General features: G+C 33.7%; 1 protein-coding gene across 2 annotated transcripts in view; it reads left to right on the top strand.

Annotated features, from left to right (window-relative positions):
- Nucleotides 1-27,919, top strand: part of Sema3d (semaphorin 3D) — a 173,014-nt gene that overhangs the window by 69,402 nt on the left and 75,693 nt on the right. For both annotated transcript variants that reach the window (XM_069996375.1, XM_069996374.1), the window contains exons 3-4: nucleotides 5,019-5,179; nucleotides 24,154-24,216. In XM_069996375.1, the coding sequence (XP_069852476.1) occupies nucleotides 5,019-5,179; nucleotides 24,154-24,216 (224 nt within the window). The remainder of the gene's footprint in view (nucleotides 1-5,018; nucleotides 5,180-24,153; nucleotides 24,217-27,919) is intronic.

Genomic DNA, 27,919 nt, shown 5'->3' with positions numbered 1-27,919 from the left:
TACAGAGTTACTGTATTCAATGAAGATTTGTGTGAAACATATCCTTCTACTGAAATCTTAATCATACCTACTGCAGCTGTTCCCTTGGCTCTGTTCTTTTTACTCAGTTCTACTAACAACCAGTATGTTTGTTGAGTATTGTCCCTGAAAAAAATAAGATTACTACAATTAGATCTGATTAAAAATATATTAACATGTCTATACTCTAAAAATTATTAAAGACATATTTAGCTTAATAGAAATTTAGTCTAGAGGGCTGGGAAGGTGGCTCAGTGGTAGAGCGCTTGCCTTGCATGCATAAGGCCCTGGGTTCGATTCCTCAGCACCACATAAGCAGAAAAAATAAAGCCGGAAGTGGCATTGTGGCTCAAGTGGTAGAGCGCTAGCCTTGAGCTGAAGAGCTGAGGGACAGTGCCCAGGCCCAGAGTTCAGGCCCCATGACCAGACCAAAAAAAAAGAGAGTTAGTCTAAAGTTCATTGTTCCATCCCGTGTACATAGCCCATGATACACACATACACATACACACATACACAGATTTAAAAAATCACTTAATTAGAGAATAGCAGGAATATCAACATTTTCAGCATACTGCATTTCAGTTTGTTAAACTGAGACATAGTTTCTAGTTCCCAAACTGTGAAAAATAAGACTTATTCTTTAATAACCAGAGAACATGTAAAGACAATAAGAAAATATGAAATAATTATAAATCTACATTTGGTAGAGATAATCTATAGTCTAGTAAGGAACTGGAAGGCCTATTTTACAGAAATTGAAATTTGCATAGATTTAGAAATACTTTTATGTCCATCCTGAGGGCATCTCCTTTTACTTCAACAATTAATAGTTATTTTATATAATGTTTTAAATTCTTGTGATGTGTAAAAGCCTTATTATTGTATTAGGGTTTGAGGGGAAGGGAAAAAACAAATTGTTTAAATAGGGTTACAGGTGGACCCATTGCAACAATGAGATGTACAAGACGTTATGTCAAAAAAAAGAACTTTACAACTTTGGCGGGGGAGAGGAAAGAGATCGGAGGTCAGGAATGGTAAGGGGAAACAAAGGAGGGGGCAACAATGCTTGATAAGAAATGTACTCATTACTTTGCTCATGTAATTGTAACCCCTCTGTATGGTATTTTCACAATTAAAAAAATACAGAGTAACAAAGGGGAAAAAAGTAAGCAATAAGAAAACAAATAACAAATTTAAAAAATAGGCTGAAGACCTTTCACATGACTTCACAAAAGAAAAGAGGCAAATAGCAAATAAGCATATGAGAAGATACTCCATACAATCAGTCTTCAGGAAATACAACTTATGGTACCAGTACATATGTATTAGAATGGCCAAAACCTGGACTACTGATAATACTAAATTCAAGAAAGGTACAGCACAACAGGATCACTTGTTAATGGCTTTTAGAAATGCAAAATGGCACAGATATTTAAGAACACAGCTCATGGCTTCTTACAAAAATTTATATGCATAAAAACCTACATGTGACCAGGGGCAGGTAGCTCATACCTATAATCCTATCTACTGAGAGGGCTGAGATTTGAAGATCATGGTTTGAGACCAGCACAGACAAAAAAGTCTGAAACTGACTATTGCCAAACATCCTTCAAAACTGCCAGACTAAAAGTGTGGCTAAAGTGGTAGAGCCAGTGCCTAAACCAGCACAAAATAAATAGACTACCTAAATAGATAAACTAACAAAATAAATAAATAAATAAACAATACTAATATGTTTACAATGCATTCACTCATCATTGTCAAAACTTATTTCCACAATAAAAAAAGCTTACTAATAAGAATAAAAAAATTAAAAAGTGAACATTTGGGCACCATTGGCTCACACCAGTAACTACTTAGGAGGTTGAGATCTGAGAATCAATGTTTGAATCTAGCCCACGGAGGAAAGTCTGTGAACTGTCTTCAATGAAACCACCCAAAAGCTAGAAGTAGAACTTTGGTTCACGTGGTAGAGCATTAGCCATGAACAACAAAGCTCAGAGACAGCACCCAGGACTGTCATACAGAAAAGAATGATAATAAAATAAACAAAATAAATTAAAAAGAATTTAACTATTGAACCACGAAAACATAAAGTGAACTTAAATACATATTGCTGATGAAAGAAGCAAGAATGAAAGTCTAGATACTATATGAATCCAACTATCCAACATACTAACATGGCAAAACTATGCACAGTCAAAAAGGATGAATGAATGTCAGTGACTTGAAAAGGTAAGATAAATTAAGAGTGAGATCATAAAGGATCTTTAAGGAAATGAGTGATTTTGTATTATATAGTGATACTGTCATTAAAACTTTATCCAATGCATAAAATATCAAACATGAAGAATAAACTCTAAAAGCACTGTGGACTTTGAATGGTATTGCTGTGCTATTTTGGGTTTATTGAGTATAACAATTACACCATGTTTGGTGGGATGCTGTTGATAATAGGGAAGGCTATGCAAGTGTTGGGGCAGGGAGTCTATGCATGTCAATATTTTTTTCTCAGTATGACTGTTAATCTAAAACTTTTCTAAAAAGTAAAATAATTTTTTAAATAAAAATGGAATTAACTAAAGAAGTGAAGGACCTCTACAATGAAAATTTTAAAAACCTAAAAAAGGAAATCAAAGCAGAATTTAGGAAGTGGAAAAAACTCCCATGCTTCTGGATTGGAAGGATCAACATTGTGAAAATGGCAATATTTCCAAAGGTTATCTACAAATTTAATGTGATGTCTATCAATATTCCAACCTCATTCTTCAATGAAATAGAAGAAGCAATCCAAAATTTCATATGGAACAAAAAAGGCCCCAAATCGCAAAAAAGATCCTTAACAGAAAGAACAGTGCTTGAAGAATATCAATACCAAATTTCAAACTCTACTAACCAGCCATAGTAATCAAAATAGCTTAGTACTGGCACAAGAACAGACCTCAGGACCAATGGAATAGAACTGAAAACCCAGAAATGAACCCACAGACCTATAGGCATCTAATCTTTGATAAGGGAACTAAAAAAATAGACTGAAAGAAAGACAGCCTCTTCAGTAGATGGTGCTGGCAAAACTGGTTATTCACCTTTAGCAAACTAAAGCTAGATCCTTATATATCACCCTGCACCACAATCAACTCCAAATGGATCAAAGACCTTGGAGTCAAAGCAGACACCTTGAAAACATTACAGGAAGGAATAGAAGAAACCCTAGGTCTCCTTGGTACAGGCCGAAATTTTCTGTATAAAAACCCAGAAACACAACAAATCAAAGAAAGGTTAGACAAATGGTATTTTATGAAGCTGCAGAACTTCTGTATGGCAAAGGACATAGCTAGCAAGATCAATACAAAGCCCACGGTTTGGGAGATCTTCACTAGCCATACAACAGACAAGGGTCTCATATCTAAAATATATATGGAACACAAAAAATTCAATCCCCCAACAACAAATCCTCAAAGAAACAACTGCCCAATAAATAAGTGGGCTAAAGACTTACAGAGAAACTTCTCTGAAGAGGAAATAAAAATTGCCAATAGACACATGAAGAAATGCTCAACCTCTCTAACCATAAAAGAAATGCAAATCAAAACAACATTGAGATTCCACCTCATCCCAGTTTGAATGGCTATAATCAAGAGCTCTAATAGCAACATATGCTGGAGGGGATGTGGCCAGAAGGGAACCCTACTGCATTGTTGGTGGGAGTGTAAACTTGTTCAATCAGTTTGGAAAGCAGTATAGAGGTTCCTCCAAACAATCTGCATAGAGCTCCCCTATGACCCAGCAATCCCACTTTTAGGCATTTACCCAAAAGTTCACAAACAAGGCCATACTAAGGCTACCAGCCTATGTTTATCGCACGCAGCATTATTTACCATAGCTAAGATATGGAACCAACCCAGATGCCCCTCAGTAGATGAATGGATCAAGAAAATGTGGTATATATACACAATGGAATTCTATGCCTCCATCAGAAAGAATGATATTGCCCCATTTGTTAGGAAATGAAAAAACTTGGAAAAATTATATTAAGTGAAGTAAGCCAGACCCAAAGAAACATAGGTCCCTTGTTTCCCTTATTTGCAATAACTAGTACATGTATAGGACAAGCGGAAAAGGCCAAAAACTATGTACATATGACTATATAAGATGATGTTAAGTGAAATGAACCCCAAGATAGGGACACAAATATCTTTTTTTCTTTCTTGCTATTGTTTCTAATGTATTTATAATGTACCATGTGATTTTTTTTTGTTTCTCTGTATGTTCCTCCCCCATGGTATAACAAGTGCCCTGCATCTTGTATATACACTTCTCTAATTTGGGGAGGGAAAGGAAAAAAAACAAAACGCTTAAAGAAGGATACAGGTTCACCCATTGTAACAATGGGATGTACAAAACACTATGTTGAAAATGAACTTTACAACTTCACGGGGGTGAGGGGAGGGGAAGGGTGGGGATGTCGTTGTAGAGGTGGGAGGGAAGGGATGGTAGGGGGAAAACTAAAGGAGGAGGCAAAATGTTCAATAGGAAATGTACTCATTACCTTTGTCATATAACTGTAACCCCTCTGTACAGCATTTTTACAATAAAAAACATACCAAAAGGAAAAGGGAAGAATGCTGTGACATTTGTGACAGTTTGAAACTTTCTATTACAGTATTCATTATTTTGTCAGTGTTCAAATATATTAAAGTTAGATTCTTCAAATTATAAGAATAAAGACATTGTTTGGAGGTACTTTGAATTTTACTTTTGTATTTACACATTTTATATTCATTTCAGAATCATATTTTACACATAAAATAGTATTAATAAAATACAATTGAAATGTATTACTTATTTCTTAATGAGTATATATTATGCCCTAGTTGTTTGCATTTATCTAAATTGCAATTATAATCAACTGTTATAAAGTGGGATAATTTACAAATTGAAGCAAGTAAATATTTTGTATAATGATTTGTTTTTTCTTTCTTTCTTTTATTTTGCTATAGACTTGCTGCTTTCAAATAGCTGTATTCCATTTTTGGGTTCACCAGAAGGACTGGATTTCCAAACTCTTCTATTAGATGAGGAGAGGGGCAGGCTTCTTCTAGGAGCCAAAGACCACATCTTTCTGCTCAGTCTGGTTGACATAAACAAAAATTTTAAAAAGGTCAGTGTACTTAAATATATATCAACAACTAGGGCTGGGAAGTTGGATCAGTGGTAGAGCGCTTGCCTTGCATGCCTGAGGCCCTGGGTTCGATTCCTCAGCACCACATAAGCAAAAAAAAAAAAATATATATATATATATATATATATATATATATATATATATATATCAACAACTAAAGCTATTTAATTTTATGTATTCTCTTGGTGTGGGGTGACTATCAAAATCCACTCCATTTTCTGTGTCAGAAATAATTACTGCCTAGATGACACATTTTAAATTCTCATGAATTTGAGTATATATGAAAGCTCTATTGAATCAATGAGTACAATACTAAACAACCTTTGAAAATATAAATGAAAAGCATCAACTATGTATTTAATGAATAAAAATGCAAACATTTCTATTGAAGAAATGAAAAGTGAATTATTTTTCAAGAATAAGTAAATATTTCAGCAATATAAAGTTAAATTTTCAGTAATTTTTAATGAACAAGTAAGCATTATTGACATGTGTATGGTTGTGAGTTTTAATAGCATTGGAAAAACATATCTTTGTTTCACATTTTCATTTCATATCCGAACAAGTTTCTTCTAAAGTCCAGTGATTTGGGGGTTAGTGAAACATATATGCCCCTACTATGGTTTCATTAGGAACAATTTTAATGTTGAAATATAAATTGAGCACCAGTGGTTTATGTCTGTAATCCTAGCTAATCTGGAGGTGGAAATGAAAAAATCACAATGAAAAACTAACCCAAACAGAGAAAACTTTGCAAAAGTCCACAATAATAAGTCAGCAAAAGCCAGACTAGAGGCATGGCTCAATTATTAGAGTGCCAGCCATGATCAAAAAATTGACTAGGCAACTTTAAACCCCACAACTGGCAAAATTTAAAAATAAATATATAAATAATCATTTATAAATAAATATAAGTATAATTTATAAAGAAGTGATAATAAATATAAAGAGGCCACAAAAGATGAAGGCTGAGTATAGTCCTTCAGCAACGATCACTCCACAGACATACCAATTTGAAGAGCTATCCATGAACCAAATTACCTTCACAAAAGATTAGGAAGCCAGGTTTTTAAAAAATCCTTATTTTAGTATAATAAAAGAAACAACTGTACAACTATAATGCTTTTATGTGTCAATTTAAAACTGGTTTAAATTAAATTTAAAAAATTTTAAGTGTTATATTCAAAGTCCTAAAAGCAATTACTACCATTTCCTGTTTTTGACCAGCAGTATGAAAGTCGAAGGAAAGGGACCACCCATTAGACATTATCAGTTATCATTAGCTTCAGTAAAAATCAATGTCTGCTCAAAGAGACAGCAAAACTGGAAGGGATTAGATAACTCATGAAATGACATCATATATGACCTATTCTGCATCTATGAAGCATCTGCTATTTTTGTTTATTTATCTCCTCTTACAGAAACATTGAAAAAGAAACACTAAGGGACATTCTAAGGTTTAGGTCAAGAGTTCCCAATGTTGAGTTCTTCCTGTTTAAAAAGAGTCCTCCTAGGAACTCAGAGAATCCATCTACAATCGTCACTTTCACTTAACTCTCTAATTATGAAATACATCCAGGCCTAAACACCCGTTGCTTGACTATCTGAATGTTGCTTTTTCTCAGGATTTGAATCTTCATAGAAATATTTGTGTCTTCATGTGTTAATACTGCCCAGTTAATCTTTGAATTAAGACAGATCTCTAATTGCTAATCATTTAATTTTAATTAGTTTTTTCATACATATACCAAGAGATAGGAGTTATTTTTGGAATACACAGATTTAAAGAAAAAAGTTAAATTCAAGTAGATATGCATGTGCTTATATAATCTCTACTTCTAGAACACAAAGAAACAGTTGTTCTTTGTGAACCTAAGATTACTTAAAATATTTAGAAATTATCTTCAAAAATTAAAGACAGCTTCTAAATTATTTAGAGTGAGGTAAAATCAATTAAATATTGGTTAAAAACTGAAAATATTATCTTTACTGACACTGTAACTCAATTTTCTATGTTTTTAAATTGTATTTCTCCTTCCAAAATTTCTCTAAAATATACTCATATTCTTAGGAGTGCCAACTAGTAGTATCAAACATCAATTGTGAGTAAATATCTTAGTAGAAGTTAAAATGTTTTACAAAAGAAGCTAAAGAAAATAGTTATCTTTAACTTTTATATTTTAAGGAATTGTGTTTGTTAAAATGATTTTTCCAAATGTATCTCCATTTTGGTATAATTGTACAAAGCAATTTACACTTTTAAGGGAATTTGTTCTTGTTCTTCTTCTTTACCTTCTAGGATTGGAAGAAAAAGTTTATCTGAGTTGTGTGTATTATATCATTGTTGAAAATAAGTTTGATAATATTAACTTCTTTCTATGACTGACTACTTTAAACAAATCTCTTTTTGGCTATAAGCATACTTAAAATGTGCTACTATTTAATGAAGTAAATGTTCATGAAATATCTATCTATGTTATGTATATAAACTTACTTTATAACATAACACAATTTGATTTTCTATGTAACTGAGATTTCTTTATATTCTCTTAACTTGGTTACTCATACAGGAGTCAAGTATGCAAATTTAACAGTTAGTGTTTGTGGAAGATATCCATCATTTCAGTTGATATAAATCACCCCATTGCTAAAAGGTACTCCATAGTAGCCAGTAAGTGTCAAGTATAGTATTTTAGGGTTTTTAGACCCACTCAGTTTGCCTTGGTTCAATTTCCCTTGGCAAAGATCCAAATTCCAGTGGAAGAAGCCATGCTTGGGACTGATGGGTTGTAGTTATTACAGTTCAGACAATCCACAACATGTAATTAAGTAATGAGTGTCTGCTTGTCAATTCCATGCCACCCCCAACCCTTGGGAAATTATTTTTTTTAATGTGTGGAAGTATTTTATTTAAGTAAGCAAAATTTAGGATATGTATCTGTGTACTTTTTGTACAAACCAAGCTGGGTTTATTGAAAGAGTAGACATCATTCCATTATCATCATTTACCTCAGACATGCAATATAGAATTAACTGAAAATGTACAAAACCTTTTACAAAACAAATTCAGTGAGACATATCCAATAATACCCTTATTATGTTTACTCTAATTCAAACTAGATTTTCAGTCTACTTAAGTGAATGATGGAAAGTGAAAAGATACCTTTAATAAATATTTGCCCAATACATGACTACACACAGAGAGAATTAAATTAGATCTTTTGGAGCACTCCACGATTCAGAAAATAAAACGTAAACTTTCTTTTGTGTTTTGTTTGTTTGTTTCCCTGCTTTTTTGGTATTTTAAAACTGTCTGGCATTTAGATAAGATCATTGAGATTCTAATTTTTCTTTCCTAGGGGAAAGGTTATTTCTGTAGGGACTAACAGAGGCAAGAATAAACAGACATTATGTCAAGAAAATGTTATAGCTTATACTTTAATCTGGCTTTTCCAAAGCCGTCCATAAGATCTCTCTAGTTAGAGCACATCATGTGGCTCCTTTCTAGGATCCATTGAAGTGGCAGAATGTACACTGAGCTGTCCTTCTCCTCCCTGCATACTGGAACAGAATAGAGCAATCAGAGGAACCAGATGTGATGAAAGGGCATGGATCTAGAATTGTACATACCACTACCTACACTAATATTACAGACTGAGTTACTCCAGAAACCAACTCTGAAATGAAGATTGCTTGCAAAGTTTTAGTGGAAAGTGTTTAGGCATCAGCATCTGTGAGAGGGATGCAAGGAAACAGTATTACAAGGGAGAATGCTGTTCCAGAGAAAGCCTCTGTTTACAGGCCCAGCTGCTAGGTGGTAAACAGTTCAATATACTCCTCAAGTGCAGGAGAGAAACATTTTCAATCACATTTTTCTTCTTTTTCCCACCTAATCTGCACATAGTGATTATCTGAGTTATCATTTCCAAATTAAATGCTTAGCATGGTGTGATGGCTCCTGTGTTTAAATCCTAGCTACTTGTGGGAACTGAGATCAGGAGGATCACATTTTGAGGGCATTCCAGAATAAAAGTTCACATGATCTTTTCTCAAGCTATGGTTGGGCAAATGCCACACACCTGCCCTCCCAACTACATGGGTGCTGAAATGAAAATGATCATATCTCCAAGCCAACAAAGGACATCATCAACAAAGGACATCAAAAACAGTTAGCAAGACTCTTTCCTTGGAGGAAGCTGAGCCTGGTGGCATGCACACAAGACATTTCATTTTCTGCAGGAGTGTAAATTAGGAAAATTATATTCCAGGCAGGCTCAGGCATGGAGAAAACGAAAACCCTATCTCAAAGTAACTAATGCAATAAAAAGCTAAAGATATAGATTACATAAATTTATTATATTACAGAATAAAAATGAAGTCTAGAGTTCAGATGACTGCTAGCAGGGACTCAGTTCTTCCTGGCTCTTTTTGTCTTTCTTAGTGTTAGCATAATTCTTAGGTTAGTTACAAGATTGATACATCATTAAAGGTTCACACAGAGACAAAGAAATATAAAAGGGGAAAGGGTCATTGTTTATTTATGTGTCTTTCTTAGAAACAAGAAAAACTTTTATAGAACCTTCCCTTACATCTCATTGGCCAGAAATTTATTGATTCCATGCCCTACACTTGGAAGGGAAGGGATGCCAGTTTACTTATTTCAATCCTTTCAAATGAAAGGAATGTTCAGGAACCAATCATATTGATCATTACACTTACAGAAAAGAAGGAGGAAACACGCTTTCTATAAAACATACTTTACTTAGGGAACATTTTCTGTTTCAATTTAACATACTTAATTGAAGGAGAGAAAACCATTTCTTAGGCAATTGAAAAAGAAGAATGAATATTTAGAACTAATTATAAAAATCAGCTTGCTTTATAAGGTGTCATACGAATGAATTTGCTGTTCTTTGAGGCTATATGCTTGCAGAGTGTTAATGAGTAGTAAAAGTCCTCAATATATTGTATTTTTCATACCGATGAATATGAAAAAGTCTGCTAAGTTTTACAAATATCGATTTGATAACATAGACTTTCTGCTTCTATGAAAGTTCTCTTTAAGTCAATGTGAGCTTTGTAAATCTAGTCTGTTGCAGGTCTCTTCAATTTGGTCACATCATATAAATGTATTTCTTTTAATATTGTAACAAGTTACAATACTTAACATTTCATGTGCAATGAAGTTCTTACTTAAAATGAGCAACCATAGCTGGTTGCTATGGTGTCTCATGCCTGTAATCCTAGCTACTCAGGTGGCTGAGATCTGAGGATCACAGTGCAAAGCCAGCCAGGGCAGAAAAGACCATGAGACTCTTATCTCCAGTTAACCACCAGAAAACCGGAAGTGGTACTGTGGCTCAAGTGGTAGAACACTAGCCTTGAGCTGAAGAGCTGAGGGACAGCTCCCAGTCCCAGAGTTCAAGCCCCATGAACAAAACAAAACAAAAACAAAACAAAAACAACTATGACTTAAATGACTTAGTGAAAGAGAGTAGCATTAGGTAGCATCAGAGAATGCATTCTTTAGCAGAATTCAGTGTAAAATATTGCTACTTTTACTGATTCAGTTTTGGCAGGCTCTGGAGATTAAACCAAAGGCAGAAATACTGAAATAAAACCTAAAACACTTTATATTTTAAATAATTGTACTTTGATTTTGATTTTGTTCTTTTTTTACATGTTTAAAAACAAAAGTCATAGAATGAGTGCTGTTAGTATTAAAAGTATAGTAGAAAATAAAATTCATATTTTCTCATTGCTGGTATTCTAGTTAGGGCGACAAGACAAAACATAGTTACAAGTCAGAAAATGTTTAAGTTTCCAAACTAATGAGCCAGATCACAAATCATAAGAACTCAGACAGGGGCTAAAATATCAGGATATATGTGAGTTCAAATTAGTTCAATTTACGGAAATAAACTTGGAAATAAGGTTAAATTGCTACTTTAAACCATTTGAAAACTGGAATTTATTGTTTCTTTGATGTTCAAGTAGGATAGGGAGAAAAACGTTTGAGAAGTATAGCATACAATCTTATCTCTGTGTACATATTTTATAGTTTGAGGATTGTCTTCCTGTCCCATTTAGTGCTTAGGCTATTACTCTAGTTCCCTCATTTTTAATAATTAGTATATGTTCCCTCATTTTAAATAATTAGTCCTAGAAGAAGGACTCAAAAGCTATGTGACCATAGAAGATGATGCTAAGCACAAAGAACTCCAGAGGATGGATTTAAAAGAGCTTTCCTAGTACTTGAAAAAGGTGACCAAACCTGGATGGACATTTATATTGTGTATTTCAAATATTTCCAAACTACATAGTACATATCAATGTCATTTTGACTTATATGCAAACATTCTCTACCTTAGTGAACTTTATGTAGTCATCGCAATAATTTATACATTCTAGATCCCTGTTTGTATGAACTTCAAGAGTAATATACACACACTAAAGTCTATCTCTACATTTGACTTTTTAAATGGAGTTATAGTTGACAGTAAAATAAAAATGCAATAATTTCTGCTTGGTTATGTTTGGTAATTGGATTTCTCAGTAAATGGATCATTGGGAATGTGCTATCAGAACAAGTTGCTTATTTTGGAAGCATTTCAAACTTGATGAGTCTCTAATCCACAATGGAAACAACTGGTCATAATTTAACCCTTTATTAAACTGAACAGTGCATACTATCCACATTATTTATTCATTTGCATCTTATTTTCTTTCTTTTCCATATATATTTAAATTAGGCCATAGGAGGGACAGGCAAATAAACTAAGTAATAAATGGCTTGTATTTAAAATTGATACTTGGGAAGGGTGTGTGTTGCTCAAGTCATAATGCACTTGAAGTGTCAAGGTTCTACATTTAATCACCAGCAATTTAAAAAAAAGGGAAAAGGGAAGGAAAACAAATAATGCATAGAAAAATTTAAAAAGGAAGAAAAAGAAAATAATCTATTCTGAGATCACAATGATTATTTCTCCTGGTAATGTAATAATAACTGTTCCGTCAAGCATGGAGTATGATAAGACAATTCTGTTTTGCTTCCTACAATTCTTTTTTTTTTCTTTTTTTTTTTTTTTCCTACAATTCTTCTAAGCTGCTCTATGGAGGACATTCTTCACCTTGGCTTGTTTTATAGCTCTGAAGTCATCTTAGACTGCAATGACACATATTACCTACAAATAGAAAGACCCAACATAAGTAAGAAATCTCTTACCTGTGTTTCTTCCCCAAGCTTGTTCAATACACTGATTTTTCAGGAGAGAAAGGAGAAGTCCAGCTGCTTTCGCAGCAGCTTCTCTCTTGTCAGGTATTTATGGTTGCTCTTTCTTTTTTGGGTATCTTTTCAGATTTTGCAATTTGTCTTACATGCTCTAGCAGTTCTGTGGATAAAGAGAAGTGTATCTTTCTTCTTCCTGGTGTGTTCCTTATTTTGAAACAAATTTCACTTATTGCCAGGTATTACTTTCTGAATTCTTTTCAGGTAATCTTCCTGAACCGAATGCAAGATGACCTCACGGAATGGCATTTTTGTTAATGGATCACATGCATGCAGTGGTTTATCTGGACACACTGTATCTGTAGGTTTATACCAAGTTAGCCATCCAGCATGTCCTCGTCTTTCACAGACAATTTTCAGTCTTCTGATACTAAGTCATCAGTTCTCAATGTCCCCAGTATCCCACAAAAACTAGCTCAACAGCAAGTACTTCTTTGGTGGGTTTTATTGTTGTTATTGTTTGTTTTATTTCATTTTGTTGTTTCATTTTTAACTTGGGGCTTTATGGTTATAACAGGCACTGTAACACTTGAGCCACCTCCCAATTTTTATTGCTTTAGCTTGTTTTTCAGAGAGAGTCTCTTTGTTTGCTTGGGCCAGCCCTCTGACCACAATCTTCCTCCTTCTGCCTCCTGAGTAGCTCAAAGTAAAGGCATGTTCCACCACACCCTGCCTCAAAAGCAAGCACTTCTGAAGGTTCCATCGAAGCTCTTTTTCCAAGTACTTCATTCACTCTTTTCCATGAAAAGTTGTTGTATCCATGATGCAGCTGTCTCAGAAAACGTTAATTTCCCAAATGAGAAGAATTTTTTTAAAAATTCTCCAGTTTCCAACTATTTTATAGTTAAAATCAGGAAAAATTATTCAAAAGATTCTTGCTAAGTACTTTGAAAATGTTTATGTCTCAAGGTCATATCTCATTTGAATTTTCCATCAATTACAATTTTCATATTCTTCAAGTCATAAAAAAGACATCAAAAGAAAGGAACTGTAGGGGTTGGGAAGGTGGCTTGTGGTAGAGCGTTTGCCTTGCATGCATGAGGCCCTGGGTTCAATTCCTCAGCACCACATAAGCAAAAAAAAAAAAAAAAAAAAGCCAGAAGTGGCCCTGTGGCTCAAGTGGTAGAGTGCTACCCTTGAGCTGAAGAGCTGAGGGACAGCACCCAGGCTCAGAGTTCAGGCCCCACGACCGGACCCCCCCCCCAAAAAAAGAAAGGAACTGTACCACCAGATGAAATGGGCAACTGACTAAACATTGTTCTCAAAGTATCACTTTAGAATCATAACCGCGTGCAGATATTAAAATTCTTGCAAAGATTATTCATCTTTTCTATTTTAATGGCATCAACGAAAATGGTTCCTGCTTTATATCTTATTTCCTATAATTCCAAATAGTATTTCTTATGTGTTCCAGAAAGGTTAAATTATAATTCAGAGTTAAGTTAAAAATATACATATATATGCATCCACCCATTTTGCAACAATTGTCAAGTTAATCTTCAAGCAAAAATTGAGCTCCAAGTAAAATATTTTCTTTTAAGATGGAGATCAGGTTAGAGCCTTCTACCTACTGGGTCTGCACTCTACCAGAGAGCTGCATCCACATCACCCCAAAATTTACTTTTTTTCCTTTATGGGATTTGAACTCAGGGCCTGGGCATGTTCCTGAACCTCTTTGTGCTCAAGGCTAGTGCTCTACCACTTGAGCCATTTAGGCCACAGCACTACCTCTAGTTTTTTTTTTTTTTATTGATAGTCTTTTTTTTTTAAATTTTATTTGAGAACATACTGTACAGAGGGGTTACAATTACATTGGCAGGATAATGCATACATTTCTTACCAAGCATTGCAGCCTCCTCCTTTGTTTACCCTTCACCTCCTTTCCCAGCCTCCCCCCTCCCCCCCACCCAATCATACCCCCCTCCCCCCCCACTCCAACATTGTAAAGCTTGCTTTGACATGACATTTTGTAATTCTCCTTGTTACAACAGGTCCACCTGAATCCTTAAACGACTTGTTTGTCCCCCTCTCCTCCACATGTTATACTGACATCAAATAAAGTGAAAGCGGGGGTTACACTGTGGGGGAGGGACATACAAAGCAACAAAGAAATAATCTTATAAATGCGTTAGAAACACATGCATGAAAGAAACGAAAACATTAAAATACATATTTAAGGGTTCGTTTTCCTAACATCACATTATCTGATCTTTTCCGCTTGACTCATACCTATACTAGATATTGCAAATAAGGGAAACCATGGGACCTATGTTTCTTTGGGCCTGGCTTACTTCACTTAATATAATTTTTTCCAAGCCTTTCCATTTCCTAACAAATGGGGAGATGTCATTCTTTCTGATGGAGGCATAGAATTCCATTGTGTATATATACCACATTTTCTTGATCCATTCATCTACTGAGGGGCTTCTGGGTTGGTTCCATATCTTAGCTATGGTAAATAATGCTGCAATAAACATAGTTGTGCTGGTAGCTTTAGTGTAGTCTTGTTTGTATACATTTGGGTAAATGCCCAAAAGTGCGATTGCTGGATCATAGGGGAGTTCTATGTGAAGTCTTTTGAGGAACCTCCATACTGCTTTCCAAAGTGGTTGAACAAGTTTACATTCCCACTACCTCTTGTTTTTGAGCGGTTAATTGGAGATAAGAGTCCCAAGGCAACTTTCCTTCCTTGGGCTGGCTTTGAACGGTGACCTCAGATCTTAGCCTCTTTAGTAGGTAGGATTACAGGCATGAGCTACCAGTGCCTGGCTCAAAATTTACTTTTATTTTGAAATAATACTTAATCATTTATTTTTATTTTTATTTTTTTAAGTTGAGATTGACGGGTGAATATACAAAATATTCGAAGAATTGCTTTATTAGGAAACCAGTTTTCTTTAATTTGAAACCAGCATCTATTACCTCTCAAGTTATAATTTTGAATGCAAAATCAGTATAATATTTACACATTTTCTGTCTATAGCAATTTACATTTGTTTTTGGTGTAGAAATTCCCTATGCTTTTTAAAAAAAGGAAAGTAAAGATGCATTAATTATACTTGGGATAAAAAAGGATATTCTTATAGTTTTAAAATGAAAAAAATGAATAAAAACTATATACTTTTAACAACTCCATGTATTTTGTAATAACCTGAAATAATTTCATATTACTTTGTTAAATCAAAGCTTAAGTTCCCCACATTAATTCAAAGATTTTGTTCTTTTGGTTATTTAAAAAAATACAACTTGTAGCCAGATACTTTTGGCTCATACCTGTAATCCTAGCTATTAAGGAAGCTGAGATCTGAGGATCGCGGTTCAAAGCCAGCCAGGGCAGGAATGTCTGTGAGACTCTTATCTCCAATAAACCACCAGAAAATCAGATGTGGCACTGTAGCTCAAGTGATAGAGCACTAGCCTTGAGCTGAAGAGCTGAGGAACAGCGCCCAGGCTCAGAGTTCAAGCCCTATGACAGACAAAAGAAAAAAGAAAAAAAATACAATTGATAATGGAAATATTTGATTTTGGCTCCAGGAGGAGGACCAGCACCCTCTCACCCTCCCCCCCCCCCAACACACAAAGTAAACCTAAAATATTTAGGCTAAAATTGGACAATGTAAGAATGACCTTTCTAGTCAAAAATATAAAGAAATTCTACCCTTCTAAGTGTGAGGTTTTTCTTCTTCCTTAATACAATGATAAATGTAGGTTTAATTTTTTTTATCCTTATTAGACATTAAAATGTGTATCTAAATTATGATATTACCTATATTCCTCTAAATCTATCAAACCAGGCCTTTATTTGATAATTTATATCATAAAAATAGCTAAATTAAATAAGCAGAAAACTTGAGACATAATAATGTTCACACACTCATCTTTCCCTTACATGAAAGGAGCTTTGTCATTCCCTTTTCCTGCAGGAAGTCTGAAACAAAAAGGTTTTCATACATGAGGATCATGCCCTTTACTGTTTTTCATTGAATATAAGTAGAAATTCTTCATAAAGTAGAATGACCTCCTAACCCTTTCTATCAACTTACTCTGTGTACAAAAGAGTTATAATAAATAACCTTTTCATTCAAGAAAAAGCTATTGATAAAAGAAAATCACCACTTCTTTTTCCTTATTTAATACTTAAAATACAGAATATATAAACTCTTGGAATCATGGGAATATCACAGTCAGTGAACTTTTGGTATACGACACTCTTCTTGGTTTCATGTTGATTAATCGGTTCTTGTGGCCTGCTGAGCACAGGCTGTGTGGTAATCCCTGAGGTAAGACAATCAGCTGGTTCATGGATGCTCTGGCTCGCTGCCCAAGCAGTGATACACAGATCCCATCTGGTCACTGTAATGGACAGTCAGAGTGCTGTCAGACTGCTCAGACTCCTGCCAGAACTCTAATCAAAACTTCCGCTATTTCCAATTTTAAGGGAAACTCAGCAGACCACCTTTCAAAATACAATAATTGAGTACTTAACATGTCTATAATGCAATGTCCCTGGATATCAATGGTCACTGAATTTCAATGAGCCCAGACTTCTTTAGAATATAATGAAGGTTATAGATAATACTTGCAAAATTGTGACATTCGGCAGCAAGAATAAATACAAGTTCAAAATTACTTACCCATTAGTGGATTTCTTAGAAATTTTGTTTTGGATTTGCTTTGGATTCTTTGGAACTGATGTTAGACTTTCAAGCGTGCAGCACACACCTGGATTTAATGTGTATTTTTAATTTGTATATTGCAATAGCATCTCTCCCTTTTTCAGGCAAAACCTATTTTTTGAGCTTCTACTAGTTACTAACATTCTTTTTGACTCTGAGAATATAGTGGAAAATAAGGCAAATTAGATATGATGGTGTTCTGATGGTGAATAAAGTGATTGATGGAGAAGAAATATTATAGTTCACAGCACTACTTCCAGTGATTGAGCAGTTAATTGGAGATGAGTCTCCAATTTTTTCTTAAGTAACTTAAAAAAACTCTTTATAATGATTATCTGAGAAGAACTTTTGGAGAGATGCTAGTAAAATTCACAACTATTTATAGAAGGGATCATCCAGAGATCACATAATTTTGGTTGAGACTAATATTACCTGGTGGGCCATAACTAAAGAGCATCATTAGTTGAATTACAGTCAGTATGCCATAAATGTTAAGTTTTTAAAATTTGCCAATGAAGTATGGTCTGGGTTTTAAGACTGAGCATCTGAAACTCACAGACACCTGAGTTGAAAAGTCAGTGCATGGCTCAGTAGGGATTCGAACACATCTTCTAATTGTACTATCTTTCATTGGTCTTTCACTCCTAACAAGAAGCCCCAAACTAAATTCATTTGCAAAAAAGGATAAGCCAGTAGATTGTGATTTATGTAGGTTATACAAGTAATGAAAGGCAGAGATAACTGATAGAAGATAAGTGTAAAGAAAAAGAGGCTTTTGAGCTGAATTCAGAAAAAGGAAACTGTAGATTAATGATCACTGAAGTTACTTGGGCAGATCAGAAGAGAGTATTATAAATGTGATACCTTAAATCCTTTTTCTGTACTGATTGATATTTTCTTTAAAAACTTGTAACTAGAGGCTGGGAAGGTAGCTCAAGGGGCTGGGAAGGTGGTTCAATGGTAGAGTGCTTGCCTTGCGCGCATGAGGCCCTGGGTTCGATTCCTCAGCACCACATAAGCAGAAAAAAACAGAAGTGGCACTGTGGCTCTAGTGGTAAGAGTGTCAGCCTTGAGCTGAAGAGCTGAGGGACAGTGCCCAGGCCCAGCGTTCAGGCCCTATGACCAACAAACAAACAAACAAACAAAAACAACAACTTGTAACTGTGCCTTCAGATGTAAATCTGAAATGAAAAACCAAACAGAAGTAATTTAGTAACTGAAGTCTTTTTTTTGTATTTTTTTATTGTAAAAATACCCTACAGAGGAGTTACAATTACATGGGCAAGATAATGAGTACATTTCTTATCAAGCATTGTTGCCTCCTCCTTTGAAGTCTTAAATTTACATTTGCAACAATTTTACCTAGATCATTTCCAATTCGTGAAGCTTTAGGTTTTGGTGCTACACTTTTTATTTTATTTCATTCATTTTTATTTTTTCTCATTGCCTTCATTCCCTGTTATTTTTCAATTCTTTTACCATGTGTCATGTAAAGCTACATATTTCCACCTTCATCACCACCAAACACTTGCATCCTGCTTTTTGACAGAGATGGCCACTATCTCCGAAGTTCTGCAGTTTTTTCTTTAATTAGGTTTTATAAATACATTGCAACTTCCTCTGGGGTGTCCTCTGAATTGGCCCAAAGGGTGATTGACCTCATACTTGCTAACTTGAGTCAATTAAATTGTTTCTCTGAAGATGAAAAAAAAAAGAACAAAAAGTAAATACCACTCAATTAAAATCAATTACATACCTCAATTGTTTAATTATTATCTTGGTCAATAATTACTCTCTGAATAATTAATCTGAGATGAATTCTTTTTTTCATTTTTATAAAGTTTTTTTAAATTTTTTTTTATTGTGAAAATACTGTACAGAGGGGTTACAATTACATGGGCAAGATAGTGAGTACATTTCTTATCAAGCATTGTAGCCTCCTCGTTTGTTTACCCTTCCCATCCCTTCCCATCTTCCCTCCCCCCCCCAACCCTCCCTCCCCCAAGTTGTAAAGTTTGTTTTCGACATGACAACTTGTACTTTTCATTGTTGCAACAGGTCCACCTGTATCCTTATTTAAACGACTTGTTTTTCCCCTTCCCCTCCACAAATTACACCAACATCAAATACAGTGAAAGCAGGGTTATACTGTGGGGGAGGGACATACAAAGCAACAAAGAAATAATCTTGTAATTGCGTTCGAAACAAATGCATGAAAGAAAAAAAAACATTTAAAATACATATCTTAGGGTTCATTTTCCTAACATCACCTTATCTGACTTTTTCTGCTTGACTCATACATATACTAGATATTGCAAATAAGGGAAATCATGGGACCTATGTTTCTTTGGGCTTGGCTTACTTCACTTAATATAATTTTTTCCAAGTCTTTCCATTTCCTAACAAATGGGGCAATATCATTCTTTCTGATGGAGGCATCTGAGATGAATTCTTAAACTCCTCTGAATCAACACAAAAGTTGTCTACTTGATTTCTTTATGCCTTGCCTGTAACAGGTAGATAGAGCAATAGAAAGGTTTCAAAGTATTCACCATCTCAGTTATCAACAACTAGGTTTCTAGGCTACTCTGTAGGATGGAGCAATAGCCTCAAGTTTAGGATTTAATAGATGTACAAAGCTAGCTGAAAACTAGTATTTCTCAAAAATACTTCAGTACAGAGCAAGAGTTCTGTTCCTTGTGTGACTTAGTACATGACAGAAAAATATCTGAAGTATTTTCAAACAGAGTCATTGACCTTTGAAATAAGTTTATGTGCATTGCTTTAACCTGTTTAATGTGATTTTTAATATGTCTAGATTGTGCGTTGGTAGTATAATGTAGGAAAATATATATGGTATTTTATTATGGATATATTTAAAGAATAGAGAGATATGAATTATCACTTCCTCAAAACATTACCTTATAATCAAAAAGGCTGATATATATAGAGAGAGATAGTAACATATCTATACATATTTATAATTACATATATACATATGTAGTTACATATCTATATAAATATGTATTTATATATCAGCTGGTCTTGGGGCTTGAACTCAGGGCCTGAGAACTGTTCTTGAGCTTTTGTACACAAGGCTAGCACTCTATCACTTGAACCACAGCTCCACTTTCAGCTTTTCTGGTGGTTAATTGGAAATAAGAGCCTGCCAGACGTTCATGCTGTGTTTGGCTTTGAATTGTAATCTTTGGATCTCAGTCTCCTGAGTAGCTAGGATTGCAGGCATGAGCTACTGGCACCCAACTGAAAGCTGATATTTTTGAAGATATTCTGTGTTTTGGTTTGTGGTAGTGGTGGTGGTACATGAGTGTGAACTCAGAATTACTTTATCATTTGACTGGCTTGCTTATTTGGTATGCTACCAGTTATGCCACACCTCCAGTCTGGCTTTTTGCTTTTTATTTTGGAATTGGAGTTTCATAAACTTTTCTGCCAAGGAAGGCTTTAAACTGTGATCTTCTAAATTTCAATCTCCTGAGTAGATAGGATTACAGGCATGAGCCTGTGTTGTTTAGCCTTGTGTATTGTACTGTTAAGCATGTGGTGTGATTTCTAAGAATAAGAGATATTCTCACATACACTGATGGGCCTACTGAAATGATCTACAAATTTCAGATATTTCCTTTGTTTTTGTACAGAAATACCTATAACTTGAGACTAGGTATGAAGTATGTTTTATTCTATGCATAGTAAGAATTAACATCTTTCTTTACGTAAGTATAGAAACCTTTCTGTGTCTCTTTCCTCTTGCTTTATCCTTCCATATACTCCTATACACACATGCATGCATACACACACCACAAACACACCCTCACATGTGCACACACACACCACACATACACATATAACTATATAAACATGGATAGTAAAAGTGTATATATATATATATATATTTCCAAAAGATTATTGAATCATAAAATTGCTACTTGCACATATTTTTGGTAGTTCTATGCAAGTATATTTGGTATAAGTACTTATATATGTTAAGTATTTTTCATCTTTGTTCTTTATTTATATTAAGTTAAGGAAAATTTTATTTCTTTAAATACCTTACTAATAAACAAAATTATTATTTTAAAAGAAACCATTTATTCTAATGGGTGAGAAGCAAAATCCCTAACATAATTCACAATTAAAACTACATCTGTTAAATATTGGCACAACTACAATGGTATTTGTTTTCATTATAAGTAAATGTTTAGAGTCACACAACCAAGTATTACATACACTGTTGTTACTTAAGGTAATTCTGTTTATGATTTTTAAGTTCTTATATATATATATATATATATATATATATATATATATATGTGTGTGTGTGTGTGTGTGTCGTTAATATATAATATTTTGAAGGCTTCCAGGGTACTTTTAGAAGAAAAATGTTTTATAAAATTATCTCAAAATGCCTGTATCATGATATAAAAATCCCCAGTTTTTTTCATTTATTTGTTTTGTGCCTATACTGGGGTTTAGATTCTGAACTTCCTCACTTGACATTTTGACTTGAGTCACACTTCTACTGTTTGGGATTTTTATTGGTCACACTTAGCTTCCTTCAATGTGCTATCTTCTCACCATCTATCTCCTATGGGGATGGAGCTGTCTGCCTGAGTTCAAGAATTCAGTCTCATGCATGGTCTGAGTTAACATATATAGTTAAGGTTATCCTTAACTATATATGTTAAAGATATATATATATATGGTTATATATTATCCTTATATAATACATATAAAGATATATATTAAATACATTATAAGGATACATACATAACCTTGTATATGTACATTTATATGTATACATAACATCCTTATACATGTATATGTGTACATATATGTGAGTATATCCTTTATAATATATATAGAAGGATATGTAACATATATAAATTAAGAGTTATCCTTAACTGACAAATAGTCTATGAATAGTAGAATATTCAATAGAATAGTATGAATATTCAGTGTAGTTAATAATGCAAAATAGACTTAGATTTTACAAAATATAGAGAGAGTGCTTCCATCTTTGTCATTATTTAAATAACTCTAAATAACTTCTTCCTTTATAGGCATTGATAAATGTTCCTAACTCAATTTTGGAAACAAGTTTACCTCAAATGAGCTTTAAATAAACTTCCTAGTACACTAGAGGTGAGGGAAAAACAAAGGAGGAGGTAACAATATTCAATAGGAAATGTACTCCTTACCCTACTCATGTAACTGTAACCCCTCTGTACAGTATTTTTACCATAAAAATATATATGGAAAAAAAACCAGAAAGAATCTGTGTTCTATGTGTTATTCATTTAATATGAAAATGTATATTTTTCTTTTCTTTTTTATTAGTAGTGATATCACTAAGATATGTATTTTAGAACAGTTCTATAAATTTATAAAATAATCCAAATGTCCTAAATTTATTTTTAGAGTGTACGTATAACCAAGCATGACCTAAAATGGAAATAATGGGATCTCATATGCTGAAATGTCTCAAACCACACTAGACTAGAAATTAATAAATCATGTTATGGGTTAAATCAATTAACATATTTATCATGTATATGTTTTTGAATACTATTTTGTCCCAGTGATAAGATGCTATCTTTTGTAAAAAATAATACTGTAGTCAAAAATCAGCAAGCATAATATTTCTGCACCATAAGCTGTTCTTTGCTGTAAATCATTGATACCTACTTTCTGGCTACTATTGAAAATTGCAAGAGTAAAATGACAGTGATTTAACCATCTCTAAATAAGGCTCACCCCTTTGAGCCCACTGCTGTCTCTACCACTTTCCTATATACAAGACTTTTGAGTAGTAGTTTGAGGATATATAAAATATTGGGTCAATGAGCAAACTGTCGCAGTTATTTCTATTACATTGTATTTGTCTGTTTTGAGAATTTTGAGTGCTACTCTCTGTCATTCTTGACTCAAAGACCTAAACTCATAAAACTGTACCATAATGATAGCATTATAAAACATTAGTGACTTCTTAATACTTTGTTAATTTCAATTTTATCAACGCTCATTACGTGCCCAGGTTGGTTATCTGTTTCTTCACTCATTGAAACATTGTAGCTAAAATGACGATAAACAATAAAAATCATCCAAGACCTCTTAGAACATACATTGGTAGCAACACAGAGACTGTCTCTCTTGTTTCTTCTTACATCTAGCTAAAGACACCATAACCTTACTTAGTAAATACTTCTGACAGAAGTCCTAAACTTCTTTTGTTAATGAAAAAAAACTTTTCTGATAAATCCAGGACTTAATAAACATAATTAAAAGTTTCTAGCTGGGTGGTTGGTGCCCTTGACCTTAACCATTTGCCCAAATAACATTTATTATACAGAAGTTGACACTCCTAGCTTAAGAGGAAGATAGATAGAATTTGACGCAGGCTACAGTTCTGCTATGTCATAAACTACTGCTGTTTCCTCTGACATGTTGTTTAATGGTTGTGTGACAAAATTTTCTGACCTGAAAATGAGAATAATCTATTTTACAGGTCCACTTTGAAATGCAAGTAAGATAATGCCTATAAAATATTTGGCTTAGTGACAGACATATATGAGTTCTTTAAGTATTGTCAACAAATTCACACCAGTGCTTGGCCTGAAGTGATAATTTGTGCCTGTGTCGGAGCTCTGCTTCCATCACCTCTACACACACGTTCCTAATGCATCATCACTATGAGGAAACAGTGTTTACCCTTATTTAAACAAATGTTATTCTAAAATCTATTCATCTAATATGTAAATGTATCTATTGTATCTGTTATTCCATATAGCAAAAGGTAAGTGAGATTAATAAAAATAGATGTCCCACACAATTTTATTTTTTCTTTTAAAAACTGTTCAGTGTAGCTTTGGAATTTCTAAAATGCCTATTAATTTTCAATATTTACTTCTCTAATCAGAATTATAGAGTATAGCATGTTTAACAAATTTAATTCTTACCCTACCTTACAGATTTATTGGCCTGCTACTAAAGAACGAGTGGAATTGTGCAAATTAGCTGGGAAAGATGCCAATGTAAGTATGAAACTTTAAAATTATCTTTGCTACAGGGGTGCTAGTATTATTACAAATAATATTAAATATTAAATATTAAAGTTATCTTTTCTAAATTAGTGCTAATATTGAAAACTCTAAGCATTATCATTTTCTTTACATGGCATATTAAAAATATTAAAAGATTAAAAAGAAATCATAAGGAAAAATCACATTTTAAGGGATGCATATCCCTTAAATGCATGTTTCATTATTGTGCATGCATTTTGTAAATGTACACAAAACTATCAATGTTTTAGCATCACAAAGATACAGTTGATATTTAATTGGAAGTTAAATTTATAACAACTGAAAGACATTTTCATAGAGACAACAAGTCAAATTGGTTCAGAAAGAATGGTGAATTATGGCATGAAATCAACAAATAACTTAGCCTCAATTTTACTTAATAATAATTACATGAAATAATTCAGACTTTCAAATAGATGGTTTTAATATAAACTTGTAGATTAAACCACCCTAAGGACTGTACAAACAGTACGAATACTAAGACTCAGCTATGATTCTTTGGTGCAGTGCTGTCTGGATTATTTTTGCACTTTGCAGGTTGACCTGTCTATTCTTCAAATACTTTTACCTGTCTTGCATCCACCTATCACTGAAGAGAGCTGTGGCTCTGTTCCCTGCACTATGTGCTCTGATGCAACCTGGGCACTCTGTTCTGCCCTGACTTAATGTGCATGTGGGGGGAACAATTATTCTTTTAAGCAAAATAAATTATAATTTCAATGTAAGTCAAAATGAAAATAGACTCCAACCTTGGCTAGAAACATGTATATTTTGAGGTTACTTTTACAACATGTTCTACTGTTACCTTGTATCATATTAACTCAAGGGTAGTAAGCTGGATGGTGCTTCCATATTTAATAATAACAAATAGTGTGTTTATGTGAAAGCAAAGATTTTAAAATGAATGTAGTACAAGTATGGCAATAGGACAGTAGATGCCTAATGAAATGAAGAGAAGCTCAGAAGAATAAGAATTGGAGACAAGAAGTTAGTTCTTCCTGTTGATCAACAAATAGGTAATCTATCCTGTGGACCTCTCAGTGATTGAAAGGACAGAGGCATGAGTCAAATGATCACTTCCCTGTAATAAAGAATTGCAAGCCAAAATAGAAACAATAATAAAAAATGAATTTGTGGTGTTATCTGATTTTGCATTCCATTATTCTCCTACACAGTTATTTTAAATGAAATGTATCAGGAAGTGTTAGTCTCAAATGCAGTAGGATACAGATTTACATTAACCTCAGGAGAAAAGAAAATGGTTAGACTCTTCTAAGAAAAATATTTTCTCCTCCTCTTGTAATAATTTTATCCTGTTCAATGCATTCATACCAAGAAGATTCCCAGATCTGAAAAAAGGGTCAATTCTTTATTGAACTGGCAAGTACTTCCAAAGATATTTTATCAAATAAGTTGGAGAAACATAGTATAACTTCTATGAATATTTTTTGATATTTTGTACATTACCAGTAATGAACATTTGCTGAAGAAGCCAGTAGAAAAAGGATGTATTGAATTTACTACATATATAGATTAATGCCAGCTTTCCCATGGGTTAGATGCAACACAAGCACTCAAGGTCATATAATGAGTAAAGTTTTACACTATAACCATGCTTTCCTTTCACTCTGTCCACTATTTCCAGTTATACAGTAACTTCTTTGTCCCTCTTATTAAGGCAAAAGGTGATCTCTTTTTCTTCAAATAGGATTCTCCAGCACACAGGCCTCTCTATAGTACATACTTGCCTAATTCAATTTTCTTTCTTGCTACTAATCACCTCTAGCTTAAGATTTGTAGGGTTAAACCTGGATTGGAGATTTGCAATGTATTTCCCTTTTTACTAGAGTCTCTCAAATTTGAAGTTTAAAAACTGACAGCAAATGCCTTTGTCTCTGCAGTTTAAACATTTAGTATTGTAAAAGATTTATTCTTGATAACACTTTAATCAGAGTGATCAAATTCAAGGAACTACTTTCACTGCCTTCCATTTACAGTCTCATTTAAAACTTTTCAAAACACTATATAATGGGTTTTTATTATTATTCTTTGCCCTGTGGATGAGAAACTTTGAGCCAGAAAAATTAAATGACTTGCTCAATATCACCCACCTGGAAAATACTGGAGCCAGAAATTAAATCCAGAAGTCTGGCCACATAGTCTGTGTTTCTACCTAACACTCTTAAATCTACAAATAGGATTTTTAAACTGTCTACCTCTCAAAATATGCCTCCCTTCAATCTCACCATAATGTAGATCATCCTTTTGAACAACATTGCCTAACAAAATACTGAGATCAATCTGTAGTTTTATTGACTTCTTTTATTATCTTTGGCATTGCCCCCTCTCCTCCCTTCTCTCTAGTAATTTTTACCTACTTCCAAGAGTGTGTTTAGGATTAACAAGTGTTTGGAAAGACTCTCTTTACACAAAGGTACTATATAACAGCAAAAGAGTGAATTATTCACCGTAATAAACTTAGCTAATTAGAGTGGGGAGGTAATGAAAGATGAGGAAACAAAAGGGAACTATTCTACTTTTGAACAGAGTCCCCAGTTTAATCCAAAGAAGAGGTGACATAAGTATTTTGCAGTATTTTGCTTCTGTTCAAGAGAAGGTTATTCAAAAGAAAGCCACTAAGGAAATGTCTTTAGTCCTGACTATGAAACGGGTTGAACAACTCAGTCCAGACAAAAGAAAGCTGAAGGTGAGGTCAGCCTGGGCTCTGTCTGTCAGCTTCGCAGTAGACATGCTCAGCCTTACCAGTAGAGACATTACATAGAGAAAAGGATCTTCCAGCTATAAAATTCTGTGGTTATATTATTTCTTTGTTTTTACTTTAAACAAAAATCTCCGCTGAAAACAAAGTGTTTGCTGTTCAATTTTGCAAATTACATACAAGAAAAAATTGTAAATACATCCTTTCATATAAACACTACCCAGAAAGAGCTGGTGATACCTGGATGTTTCTTCTTCTGGTTTATCTCATTGCTATTCCATAAGAATGAAATCAAATTGTGTATAAAATCCTTTAAAATATTTTTCCACTTTTCAGATTGCTGTGAGCATTTTCCACATAATTAAATACTTTGAGAACATTAATTTTAATAGCTTTATACATTATTATATCAACTAATGTTAGACACTTTATGTGTACTCAGTTTTTATTATTACAAATGATGCTGCACAAGAAGGGCCTTTATATAAAAATGGTTAAGATCTCTGATTATCGAATAGACTTTTTCTAGTTAAGGATGTGAAATTTTTGATGCACATTTCTACGTTGCCCTATAGAAAGTTCATGTCTCCTTTGTTCTAATCAACAGTGTGTGATTATGAGAATTTATATTTTCCCTACCTTTCTAATATTTTATACAGCTTAGAACAACTATTTTTGCATACATATATAACAAATAATTAATTACATAAACTTTTCTAATGAGAGGAAAATTTTTTTCCAGTTTAGCTTGAAAACCTTTCATCACTACAAAAACTAAATATTTTTCACTTGTTACATTGTGTTTTCATGGACATGCCTATAGCTGTTTATTTTTAATTTTAATGTTTTGTCTACCTTATTAATTACTTTCAGAGTTCCTAGACATATGCACATGTAGGTAGACAGAGAAATAGATAGATGGATAGATTAATAGAT

Source organism: Dipodomys merriami, unplaced genomic scaffold (assembly GCF_024711535.1).
Source record: "Dipodomys merriami isolate MVZ:Mamm:240054 unplaced genomic scaffold, mDipMer1.0.p SCAF_5, whole genome shotgun sequence".
NCBI lineage: Eukaryota > Metazoa > Chordata > Mammalia > Rodentia > Heteromyidae > Dipodomys > Dipodomys merriami.
Note: the sequence above shows the minus strand (reverse complement) of the source record. Positions and strands in the feature narration are given on the sequence as shown.